At 45.1% G+C, this 13,202-nt stretch overlaps 1 protein-coding gene across 1 annotated transcript in view; it reads left to right on the top strand.

The window, feature by feature from the left end:
* Positions 1–6,042: 6,042 nt before the first annotated feature.
* The window catches only part of LOC135908332 (putative sodium-dependent multivitamin transporter), a 74,111-nt gene continuing 66,951 nt past the window's right edge, over positions 6,043–13,202 (top strand). The window contains exons 1-2 of the mRNA XM_065440089.1: positions 6,043–6,351; positions 12,819–12,959. Coding sequence (XP_065296161.1) covers positions 12,901–12,959 — 59 coding nt within the window. The 5' untranslated portion in view covers positions 6,043–6,351; positions 12,819–12,900. The remainder of the gene's footprint in view (positions 6,352–12,818; positions 12,960–13,202) is intronic.

Consider the following 13,202-nt stretch of genomic DNA (forward strand, 5'->3'; position numbering starts at 1 on the left):
TGCAGTAGAGAGTCACTTACGAAACAATTCCAATTTGGTTAACACTGCCATCACCATCATAATCACCACCAGCCTGTTTTATGTACACTGCAGGACGAAGGCCTTTCGCTGCGATCTCCAATTACCCCTGTCCTGCACCAACCAATTCCAAGTAGCGCCTGCGAATTTCTTAATTTCATCGCCCCACCTAGCCTTCTGCCGTCCTCGACTGCCTCTTCCCTTCTCTTGGTACTCACCCCGTAACCCTAATTGTCCAACGGTTATCTAACCGGCGCATTACATGACCTACCCTACTCCATTGTTTCTTTTAATGTCAATTAGAATATCAGCTACACCCGTTTGCTGTCTGATCCAAACCACTCTCTTTCTGTCGCTTAACGTTATGCCTAGTATTCTTGGTTGCATCGCCCTTTGCGAAGTACTTGTTCTCAAGCTTCTTTGTCAGTCTCCAAGTCTATGCCCGATATGTCAGCACCGGTAAAACGCATTTATTGTACACATTTCTTTTGAATGATGATGATAAGATTCCAGTCAGGAGCTGACTGTCACGCGTTGACAGTTAAGGAAAAGTCCATATCTCGAATTTCCTCTCGGATACGTGTCTGATGTTCTACGATAACTTTTTCTTTCTATTTTGTTTTGTTTAACGTAGGCAGATGTCACAAAGCCTTTGTTCAGTGATTTTGGTCTGGCGGTTCAAAGAGCATAAGAAGGGTGCGTGCTTTGGACTGAGTAGTCTGGCGCTGTGGATTTTTCGTCGTTCCAGTGGACCTTCTCAGGCCCGAACAGCAGGGAAGTCCACCCGTGGAAAAAGTGGCAAAGCCTGTCCATTCAATTATTCAACGACGTCGCCCAACTAGCGGATCCAATCTTCCGGGCTGCGTCGAGCAGCTCAAATTATTTATGGATTGTTTGGCGGCATGGGTGCCGTTGTGCCACACTGCGTGCCTATGATCGAAGTGACGGGCGTTGATCCACCCGCCCCCTACTTCCGTTTTCTTGTGAAGTGTTTACCGCTGCGCTGAGCTTTGAACATCCACTTAGGGCCTTCAAAGTTCCACCAAACTGCCGAACCTTTTCCGTGGGTCGAAGCGAGGAGTACGGGCGCACAGGGCACCACGACAAATCCACTGACAGCCTTCAAAGTTCCACAGAACTGCCGACCCCTTGCCGTGGAGTCTGGTGGTATGCAGCCTGGATTTCTGCCCCTATAAAAGAGGAAGCCGACGTGGCTGATGTCAGTACAAGCCCTGCCTTGTTCCTTCCTACGATCAGACAAGCCCCCTAAATGCCTAAACGGTGTCTCGAAATGAATATGATGAAGTGCTGTTTTAGTTGGCATGCTTGCACATTCACATTAAATGAGGCCAAAAATAAACGATACAAAAATTGAGATCCTTCAAATGAAGCTGCTGAGCCATTATATAACTAGCAGCTCCATTTCTTAAAACATTATGATAAAACACCTTTTGGTATTTCGCTAAGTCCACAGTCACGAAGAAGTATGCTCGGGTGAAGCTACAAAGTGTGGATAAGAAATGTGGGTCTGGAAAAATAATTATGTCAATCCATAAAGTAGTGTTATCATACCGACACGCGTTTCGTAAAATTTGGAAATAATTCGAGAAAAGGACGGAACGCTGAATATTTCTTTCATATTGTTTTCTTTCTCTCAAGTGCTCAATATCCCTTTGTTCATTTGCGACGTGGCAATCGGCATCCTTGGAACAACCTACACGTCGTTGGTAAGTGGTCACAAATGTTTCAGCTACTATATGGCAGATCTTCAGGCAATCGTAACTTCCTGCATTTTCTACTTCTGTATTTCCTTCAATGCGCCGAGCACGTCTATGCATATAGCAGAGTAGGCAAGTTGCAGATAATTCTGTGACGTTTCTGTGACGCTGAAACATTCAATAGCGTCCTGTATGGCCTGTATTCCTGACACCCATCCTCGCCTACGGGACACATGTGCACTTAAACCACTGTATGTGTGCTTCCTTCACTGAAACTTTTCTGGAAGGGAGCAAGTTTGTCTTCAGAGGCTTCGGGCTAGGATGGCTCTAACACTTGTTGTCATTTCCGCCTGGTAATATGTAGGTGACAAGCCTAAAACTTGTCCCAACTGCCCATCCCCCTTGTTTACAAAGGACAGTCGTCTTCTTTTGCGCCTGTGTCCTGGTACTAAATGCATTGCATGCAATGCATTTCTTGCATTGCAATGCAATGCAAATGCAATGTCTTGTAGGGCTTTAGCTGTTGGATAATGAGCAAGTGTATGAACTGTTTGCCACAGTACTGACATAAAACAGGGGTGCAGGCATCAATTTAGTGCCTTTTGTTGCATATTTTGTGCGTCTGCCTTGGCGCCAGTCCACCCAAACAAAGGAATGTTAGAGCACCAAACCACAGGTATTTCTTTCGCACTTGTCAAGTTAGGTGCTTCAGATGTTCATTTTCGTGTATTCCTAACGAAGCATAGCCGAGTGTGGCTGTAGGTCAGTCGGCGATTCATGATTTTGGGAACTTACCGCAAGCAAAACACGATACTTGAAGCGGAAGACAACACCAAGCAGTACTGACAAGTGGTGGTTTAATGAAAGGAACGCCAATCTTATATAAATCAGGCACACGTGTGCATACGAAAAGCAACGTAAAAAACCAATAAAAACCCAGAGTAACCGTAAACAGGGGTGCGATACAAATACTAAGATAAACGCTCACAGACTACTCAGGCACAGAACGGGCGCGTACCACATGGAAAGAAGCAAAGATTACTTCTGAGAAACCGCAACTCACGGCGAGCTAACGGGGAACCATGGGCTGGGTCTCCTGTGAAATGAAGCATAAATATTTGCATGGGCCTTGCGTGCCACGTGTCATATATAATATTCCACTAAAGTGTGGCAGATAATAAACTGGACAAACCGGTAGGTGCATTAACATTCCCTTGCGTGAGCGTCAACGTTCCCGGTGGCTGCTGAAGGCTCGAACTTGGCAATCGATTGGCGTAGTTGCTTGGGCAGCTCTCCTTTGTTTTCCAAGACTGAGATTATCGGCAGAAAAAATGGCGAGCCGGAAAGAAAGATTGTAGGCGCAGTGGCCATGCGACGCTCTAAGGATGGCGATTGCGTTAGCCCGCCGTCAGGCGCGATTTCTCAGAAAAAACGTCTGTTTCTTTCCATGTGATCCGCGCTTGTTCGGTGTCTCAGTAGTCTGTGAGCCTTTATCTTGGTATTGTATCGCACCATTGTTTAAGGTCGCTGTGCACTTTTAATTCGTTTTTACGCAGCTTTTCGGGTGTTCGCTGGTGTCTGATCTGTATAAGCCTGGCATTCGTCTCATTACCCCATCAGTATTACCCCACCAGTGTCAGTACCGCTTCGTGTTCTTTATTTTTTCAAGCCTCGTGTTGAATATGTCCAACTCTGTGATTTTGTATTTTTTTTTGCCATATACAGGCTGTGCCGTGTATCATGCGCGAACTTTAAAAGAAGGCAGACCGTTCTGACAGTGTTCTTTTTTTCGCCATGGCATTGAATCACTTACTTACAGACGCATGTCTACTTTGTCATTTTGTTCCACTTGTTAAGAAGTCAAGTTGGACATTGCAGGTGAGCATAAGAAACGTCACAACGAAACGTTCCAAACAACTTGTACATCTAGTGTCAATTTTTAAGACACATACAGAAAGAACTCGAAATACATATATATATATATATATATAAGGAACATAAAATCAGACAGTTCCTCAAAGGGTCGCCTCCCGAAGAAGCGCGTTATCTTGATGTCGGTACGCAATATTAACCGAGAATCGCTGGTGCCTTCGAGAAGAATGCCAGTTCTGCTATCGTCGCCAGTCGACGCTGTAACAATGAAGCGCTTGCTCTGCCACTGAGACTGCATGATGGCACTGCTGTTCCACTAGCAGAGGCAGTATTCACATTATTTTTCATACTCCATGAAATTTCTCTTTTCGTGAAAAAAAAATAATAAACACGCACTTTTTATCGTGTTGGTAAGAACTTATTTCACGGGTCTTACGAATCTTTACAACTACCTTATTGGCATCTTTGAAACCATGAAAATTGAATCAGATATTGTAATGTTAGTTATATCCACAACAATAACTAATTGAATGCCTAGAACAAAAGATTTCTGGCACTATTTAAAGAGTATGAAAAGCATGAGATTCGTTTTTTACGTGTAGGATGATCTGTCTTTTTTTTAAGCTTTTGGCATTGTACCCGGCCACCCTGTACATTGGTTATAGTTCCAACATTATGTAGGCAACTACTTTGGTTAGATCAACACAACGTGAAATTATATCAGTGCGAAGACCTTCTGAACATCGCTTATACCCTGTTGTGCTGATATTTCGTAGCCTGATCCTTGTTTAAGGACTGTCCGGAAGGGTTCAGCTTGACCTGATAAACTCGGTCGTGTGTTCAAGAATACAGTACTCTATACGTAGGCAAACTTTGCGCTATACTGTGCTCATATCGTAGCTATATCAGGTGGATGAATATTTGCCAAAACAGCACTATCTAACCCTGCCTCCGGCTCTCCAATGCTACTTTGTAAACGCTTTTGCACCGTTCTTACTATGCATAATCGGGGTTATTGAGATATTGAGTAAATAAACGATTGCTTCAGGGGCATTCGCGCAGCCGCAACCATGGGCGTTGTCGAACTGTCCTGCAATGAATGCGCATGTGCGGCTCACGCCTGTAGATTTAGGGGCACTCTCGAAACGTGCAGTGAGAAGATAATGACGCACCGACATGATGTGCTCGGACAGCTCTGCTAGAGCCAGTGCAGTTTTCTAGCGTCCACTTGGTGGTACGAGCATTAGGCGCACTTACATTTGTGTTGCTTCTGAGCACCTGTTTGCATATACAAAGCCAGGGTGCGTATGCTGGACTGAGCGGAAGTCCAGGTATAACCCTATCTTTTCATTGGACGCTGTCAAACGCCCATGGTTTGGCTTCTGTCTGAGGTCGTGCTGCATCCAGGTGGGGCGCCAGCAGCGCGACTAGCGGCATCCTTCATTACGCCAGCAAGCGGTGACACCCTCACCAAGGCCGATTCAAATAGGTCGCGAAGCTTCGGGCGAAAAGCGGTTCAGTACAGATTGTCACCGACATCAGCATGGGGGGTTATGGGAGCAGCGATCGAAGCGCGACTATGTTTGGAGGGAACAAACATTGGGAAAGAAAAACGCCTTTTCTAATTCGAACGAGACACAGTTAGATTCATTGAACGAAAATAAAATTCCTAGTCAATTTTATATATTCGTGATGAGTTAAATAAATACGTTTAATTTTATTATTAGTAGTAAATGCATTTCTTTTCAGCGCCCATCGCTACAGGGGGCGTTGACGCCACTATCAGTCGCAGTGCAATGCACGTCTTGAAATGGGCAGAAAGGCGCACTCGTGTCACCTGTTGAAACACGCCCCCCTCACAATTTGTGCTTTCTTGCTTGTCGAAGTTTGTCTGAATTTGGTGAAGCGGGTAGCTTCATTGCTTCTTAATCTGTTCAGTCAAAAGTAGTGAGTTACGACCGCCAGATAATTGTGTAGTTGTTTTCGTGCGACTGCGCTGGCCGACGGACTTGGCATCCGACAATAGGATCAGCACTCTACACCTAAAGCTTTCGTCGGCCTCCAAAGAAAGTATGTTCTGCGCAGGGATGCGATTTCGACAACCGTACGGCTGGCCTTTTCGTGCATCGCTTTCCACGCTGAAAGCTCGAAATGCCCATCAAGTCGAATGGCGGGGCATTTGAATATATATCTCCAAAGGAAGAACAACAAAACAAATTTCGCGCCTCCGAAAACAAAATGACGTCACTTCTGCTTTTAACGGACGTGGCGTGACGTTATTTTTTCTTCCGCCGGAAGTGTTCCCACCAAATACAGATGGCGCTAAGCCCCATGAACCGGCGATGGACCGCCATGTTTTGAACGTATGGGCTCCTATGGAAGCTTCGCTACCAGGTACATTTACCTTGCCCTCACTACGAAGCTAAACTGTGGTATCACTTCCAATACTTCAGCTTCGAGCGAAAGTGCCACAATTTTTATGTCTGTCAATCCAGTCGAACCCTCTTTTCACAGCTTGCAACGTTACAGAGAAACTGTATGCTGGCCAAAGTCTTCAGCATCTCTTCAAGGCGCTACTTTTGCAGGGCGGACTTCGGGGTGTCGTGTGGGCCGACTGCGTACAAGGCGTCGTGCTCTTTGCGGCACCGTTTGTCATCATCGGCAAGATACTCTACGACTCGGCACATCTAGACATACCGCTAAAGCCATTGAGCAATTTAGACACGACGCAGGGATTTCTAAGGTCAGCACGTTACTTTTCTTCCATTTACCAATTTAAGTGACCATTTTTCGCTTGAGTAATGCTTCAAGACCTGCCTTCTCCTAAGCTATGATTTCGAGCCCAGATAGTTGCTTTTTTATTTCAGGGAAGAATACAGATCATTAGCTGGTTTTCCAGAGTGAAGTTTTTAACAAATTGAAGTATTACGTATTCTGCGAAAATCTGTTATTTTTATTTAGGAATTGTTAATGAAGGCGAGCCTGACATGAGAACTTGGAAGCTAGACGTGGACAATCATTGTGAAAGGATTTTTGGTAGTTACATAGAGGATACATTATTCTGTGCAAAGAACAAAAACAAGCACTATAAGTAAATTATGGTAGCTTAATGTCGTAATAACCTTTTCTTACACGTAGTCATCTCGTAGGTATGCTCGACTATAAAAAGTCCTATCAAAAGCTTTACAGTTTTACTTTTGCGGGATGATTTCACGGCCAGCTATGTAAAGTATAATAGCAAGAAATGGGTTTCTGATTATGCAAACAAATAGTTTAGAAATAAAGGTGGCGCTGACAAAAAAAGAAGGCATTAACGAGAGCTACGATTCACCGAAAATGTAGCTAGTCTAAGTGATTCTTGTTTTTGTCTTGAGACTCATCATCTTTTTCTGTCTGGTTTTGTGGCCTTATAAATGTGAAAACTAATTGTTTTCACATTCAGAGGCCAGTGTGTTGTGAGACAAGTGTTTATTGTCTGAAAAGGAGGTCTTATTGTAACTATTTTCAGTATATCAATTGAGTCTGTTTTAACATTGCTCAAATGACAGAGTCTGAGAGATAGCAAAGTGTTGACAGTCAGAAAGCTCATTTGGAAGTCTTTAGTTTGCGCATGTTTATTACCTAAAAATCACTCATTGAGGACAAGGTAATGGTTGCACAATACCAATGCTTATGCTTGTTTTCTTCCAGTGCTAAACTTAACTCCAGCATACTACAGCTGCCCTCCGGTAATTAAGAAATTTTATTGTACTTCCTAATTCATTCCAGTTACTGGGTCATCTTGCGCACGTTTTCCTTCGCATTTGCAACCCAACCTGAACGATGCTAAACGAAATTTTATTCCGGCAGACTTCATCTCGTAACGAATGTGCACGTTAATGCAATCAGCATAGAAGCAGTGTAGCGACACCTTATGCTTCCTCCGAAAGGCATGATATATGAGGCTTGAACTGCAGCCGCGGTCCTTTCTTGTGCTTCATTCTGGACAAATTCGGTCACTTATGGGTGTCACCAGCGTTTGTCTTCCTCATTTCCTGTCATTGTCTGGATGTGCGCTATAATTCACAATCACATAGAACGCCAACTGGCGCGGTCTCAAAGCTTGTCCTCACCGAAAGGTTCTCGCATGGCCTCCGAGATGCGTGGGGCATCGGTGCTTGAGAACGCTGAGAATGCATCCCTTGCAGTGCGCGCGCATTCGTTGTGCCGCACGCTAAAGCGACGGGCTGCTGCACACGAGAAACCCGCGCGACGCGGGTTGGAAGCCGCCCAGTAACGGAGAAACTTTAATGTCTTTTTTATGTACTCTGGCGTAAACACATTACGTGGTATTGACGGACATTGGGCACATACCAGTGGTGCATACTGTGTGGCACATGCCTATTTGTCCTACCCAGAGGTCAAAGTAATCTATTCGGGCTCAGACGCAGTTGCCAAAGTTCTCAGGTGTAGGGGCTTAGATGCAGGAGCCGGAAAGTGGGTATTAATGCAATAAGCATTATTTGCCTAATTCAGGAGTTCTGAATCCATCCATCCATCCATCCGTCCATCCATCCATCCATCCATCCATCCATCCATCCATCCATCCATCCATCCATCCATCCATCCATCCATCCATCCATCCATCCATCCATCCATCCATCCATCCATGCATCCATCCATCCATCCATATATCTATCCATCTATCCATATACACATTTACTTTTTTACGGCGACACAAAAGTCAGTTTCACACCAACTTCAATCACTATTTATGTGCTCGGCGTGGTGAGAACAGATATGGTCGTGGTTGTTCTATCGCAATTATTCCAGCTTTGTCGTCTTACTCTTGCCATGCCGTCTTCGTTATGCCTTTGCTGTCATACAGTGGTTAGACATTCGTTGTCATATGCCACTGCCATGGTGCCATCGTGGTCGTTCTTTCATAGTCAATTCAGTTTCGTTCACCCTACTCTTCATACCGTCATCGTCACGCTGCCTCGTCATACGCTATTTGTGACGCTGCTATTGTCACCTACTCATTGTCGTATTACTGCCCTGATACTGTTATGTGATCGTCGGCATTGAGTCACCATAAATAGTCATTACACATTCGTTGTCATACCGTCGCCGTGATGCCGTCGAGGTCGTTCCATAAACGTCAATTTATCTTCTTCATCCCATTCTCATCATGTCGTCACCGTCCCGCCATCGTCGTCACACATTTTTCATGCCAATATATAAATGTCGTAACCTTCAGGCTATCCTTTCACAGTTGTGACTACTGATACCGTCTTCATCGTTCTAGCGAAATCATGCTGCCGTCATTTAGTCATAATTATGTCGCCGTTGTGATGCCATCGTTGTGATTTCGTTGCCGTGAGGACGTGACTATCATGTATCCGTTGTCGTACCGTCGTGGTCATACTGTGCTGGCTTCCATTGTCCTCATACAGTTGTCAGGCAATCATAATTCTACCCTCATCATTTCAGCTTCATGATCTGACTCGGCATTGCGGTGTCGTCACAGCTTTGTCGTTGTACAATCTTCGTGATGAAGTTGTCGCCACGCCACCGTTACCCCAAATATTTCGTCTTCTACTTGGCCTCATACAGTGTCATGCCATTCTCATCATTGCGATGTGGTCATACCTACGTCGTTATGCATTTGTTATCGTACCGTCGTCGTGATTCCGTCATGGATGCTCCATCGTCGGCATTCTAAATTTGCCAACGCACTCTCGCCATACTGTCGTCGTCACATCATCGTCGTCATACCTACGCATTCATGCCAACGTCATCACACTGTCGTTTTATGGTCATCATCGCTTCAGAAATATCCCGTTATCGTCCTGCCGTCGTGATACGTCATGCCGTCATGCTCAATTGTTTCTTAGCAAGCAGAACCCTACAAAATAGGACCGATACTGCAGACATTGAATGTCGCATATAGACGAAGCGATGTAAGTCTCAGAACCATCGCTACAAGTTTGAAAGAAGCGCGCCTTCACTAACACGGTGTGTCACTACGTTGCTCGAATGGTCATTGATTTAACGTCGACGATCATAGAGAGATAAGTTCAGCCATAATATTCGCCTGCAATAATTCTCAATACGTTAACAACGTAGGTGCTTTAAAACACTAAATTAAAGGAAAGCAGGGCGTAAGATATCTCGCTACATATCCCGCTAGAACATCTCCAGGACTTCCGTAGATTTGCCCTTCGGTAATTTGTGGAAATTCCCCGCAATAACTTTGCGTAAGCCAAATGGAGCATTTTCAAAACTTATTTTTATCACATCTGCTGAGTTGTAAAAAAGTTGAGTTAGTAATGCGAAAAGGCTACTTATCTGCAATAATGCCAGCTTTTAAGACACTTAATTAGTCGGCTTTAACGCTGCGTTATAGCAGACTTCCTCATTAGCGAAATTCTGGATCTCAGGATGGCCCTAGTTTGAATGTAATCGTTCCCAAAATCTGCTATAATATACATTTGGTCGAGCGCTTTATTGGATAACACAGTGTTTCACCTGAAAAGAATTGCTGGATCTTCCGTATTTGAGAATAGATGTTTGCATCAAAAGGCAACCGGCAAAACAGATTGGTTGGGGACTATACTAGTCCCAATCCAGAGCCACAGTGTGGCGAGGTGGGGTGGAACACTCCATCACGCCGCACCGCATCGCACCGCGCTATACTGTGCACTGGTCCATGTGAACGTTGCCCAGCTATACGAAAACCGGCTGAAGGCGGCACGACAGGGAGCGAGAGGGGCAAGGGAGACAGAGAGAACTGCCCAGCTGGATAAACAAAAGCGCCTAAATGAGGACCTACGTAAAGTCCCTTGATAATTTGAAAGTATCGACACTCTTTGAACTCTGCCGCCACCGCGCGACCTCCTCGCCTCCTCCTCGCCCCTTGCTCGTTCCCCCGCGGCAACCAATTTAGCCCCCGTTTTTCTGCACGACGATTAGTCTTCCTGCCGTTTCCCTTGGAAACACGCGGATCTTGAGTTTTGCTTGTGTTTTTCTTTTTCGTTCGCGCCATTTTCCTCCTGAGCACGGCTGGCTCGGCGCTTTAGCTCGGCGTAGCGAACGTTGTGCGCAGTGTTTCTGGCCTATGTGCTAGCGCTATGCCGGGCTGTTGCGCATATAACTGCAGCAAGAAGCCTGAAGATGGTTATGCCATTTTTATGATACCACTACGAAAGCGTAACGGCTTGCGTAGGAAGCAGTGGCTGCATGACATTGGCCGAAGCAACTATGTGCTAACAAAGAACAGCGTTGTTTGCGAGCTGAGGAGTCATTCTTATAGCTCGTAGCAAAGCATCCCGTAATGCTGCATTTTTTTTTTCATTCTTCCGGCCTACTCACCAGCGTTTTTGTTGTGGTTGTCCTGAGTATGCTTCATATTCTGGGGCAGCTCCATCACTTCGCACGTCACTAACTGTTGTTATTCAGTCGGAAGCGCAGTATTATTGATTCTACTTTGCGCTCTGAAAAAATTAGTGATAAGTATCCCCGTAGTATTGTAGGTGATGAGCGTTAACTAGGCAAAATTGTGCTTTTTTTAAGTTTTAAGGTGAAAGCCTTTAGATCTTGATGTTTCAAGGTCGCGTTGTAAACTGGAAGTATCACGTGACCCAAGTAAGGCCAGAGGGGACCCAAAGCATGTCCACCCCTGTATAAGAGAACGATTACCCAAGTTAATTAATGAATCATTAGTGGTTGACATAAGGTGGATTAGGGAGGATTAAGGTTGATTAGAGTGTATTAAAGAATATTAAGGTAGATTAGAGTGCATTACGAAGGATTAAGATGCATGAATAAAGACTAACGTGCGTGGAGGAGGATTAAGGCGGATTATGGTGGATTAAGGTGAAGTGCTGATGAAAGGGTATTAAGACCGATTGGGGTGGATTAGGGTGCATGAACAACAATCCAATCACTAATCAATCATTACTTTGGTAATCATTAATCATGTCTTATACGCGGCTGCACATGCTTTGGTTCGCTTCCCGCCTTCCTTCGGTCACGTGATATTTTCTGCACTCACAACGGGACCTTGAAACAGAGGGCTAAGGCTTTCGCCTAATAAGCCACACACAAAGGGATGTGTCACAAGCAATACTAGACCAGACGCACGAAGTAAAGCATCTGATCACGTGGCAGAAAAATTGCCTGGAATATAGAACTCGCCTCAAAGCTCCCTTTAAATCAGTATACCCCGTTCATACGGCTTTAAGAAAAAACCAACCTCCTCATAAACGTTGCCTCCAGCATTATTGATGCTGTTATTAGCATTTCTCAAAATTTTCAACCCCACTGGGGCGCGCAACTGGCCCAAAATAACCCACCCCCATAGAATCCTGCAGCCCGTCCGCGGGAGCCCAGGAGGAATAGCGCGCCGTGCGCAGCTGGCGGGCGAGGAGAATCGAGGAGGAAAGCGCCGTGAGGAGGAGAGTGTCGCTACTTTCAAGTTATCAAGGGGTTTTAGACCTACGGAGCCTATAGCGCCATCTATCGAGGTGGCGCAAATCCCGCACCGAGGAGTTCTCGGACCCCTGGCGTTCAAAAGAGCAGAGATTACCTTGTCTCAGTACCAATAGATGACAACGACGTGTATGAAGGCCTTTATGTGCCTTTTGAACGTCGCTATTGGAAATGACAAATTAAACTTCAGCGTACTAGGTGTTACAGTTAAGTGATATTCTTAACATAAGGAATAACTTGGAAAGAATATTTTTTGAAAGTTTTTTGGGCAGTAGCTAGCGCATATAATGCGGTTCAGGGTCAAGGGTTGGGAGCCAGAGACAACATGTTTTTAAGTTTAGACAGGTTGCCCGCATGATCTAGTTTGAATGCCCCGATAACGGCCCTCACTTTTGGGACAAGGTCGCTCGAAGGTCGCCGACGACAAGGGCTCAAAGCATTTCGTGCTGATAAAATGTATGAGGAACAACACTAAATCTTAACTGCCAGTTTGACGGTAAATACCACGAACCTTGTACCAAGCAAACACCCTAATGAAGCCACGGACGAGCAGACGCGCGTACATCGGTTGACGGTTGCAACTACGAAGAGCAAGTGTTCAAAAATTAGTCGTTTTGTCTAAAATGCATTAGAATAGCGGAGCAAAAGACAAGAAGCTTGCTGTCATCAGCGAATGTGAAGGTATACGGACTGTCAATATCATTCGGGCTTAATTTGCTTCCTCCACTATTTCAACAGATTGGAAGCGGACGTGAGCAGCGACGAGACCGTGTGGGCGTGCGCGATAGCCAGCGTGCCTTTCCACTTAGTGCGAGAAGGAATGGACCAAATGGTAGCCCAAAGGTTCCTGGCAGCCAGAAGCATTCGCAGCGGCCGCAGGTCAGAGACTCATTTATCAGTATAATTCTGAACTATAATAGAAATGTTACAGAAATGTTCCAAAATTCAGGGCAATTTAAACTGTCTCATAGGACATTACATTAGATAGTGCACAGTAAAAAAAATTACCGTCGTCTTACGGCAAAAGTTCCTAGCAATTCCGACAGAACACTTCCGTAAATAAAGGTCATTTCCGTAGAACGAGCAGCTGTAAGATACAGAGCGGTTTACAAAATACGAGTG

The sequence above is a fragment of the Dermacentor albipictus genome, chromosome 6 (assembly GCF_038994185.2).
Source record: "Dermacentor albipictus isolate Rhodes 1998 colony chromosome 6, USDA_Dalb.pri_finalv2, whole genome shotgun sequence".
NCBI lineage: Eukaryota > Metazoa > Arthropoda > Arachnida > Ixodida > Ixodidae > Dermacentor > Dermacentor albipictus.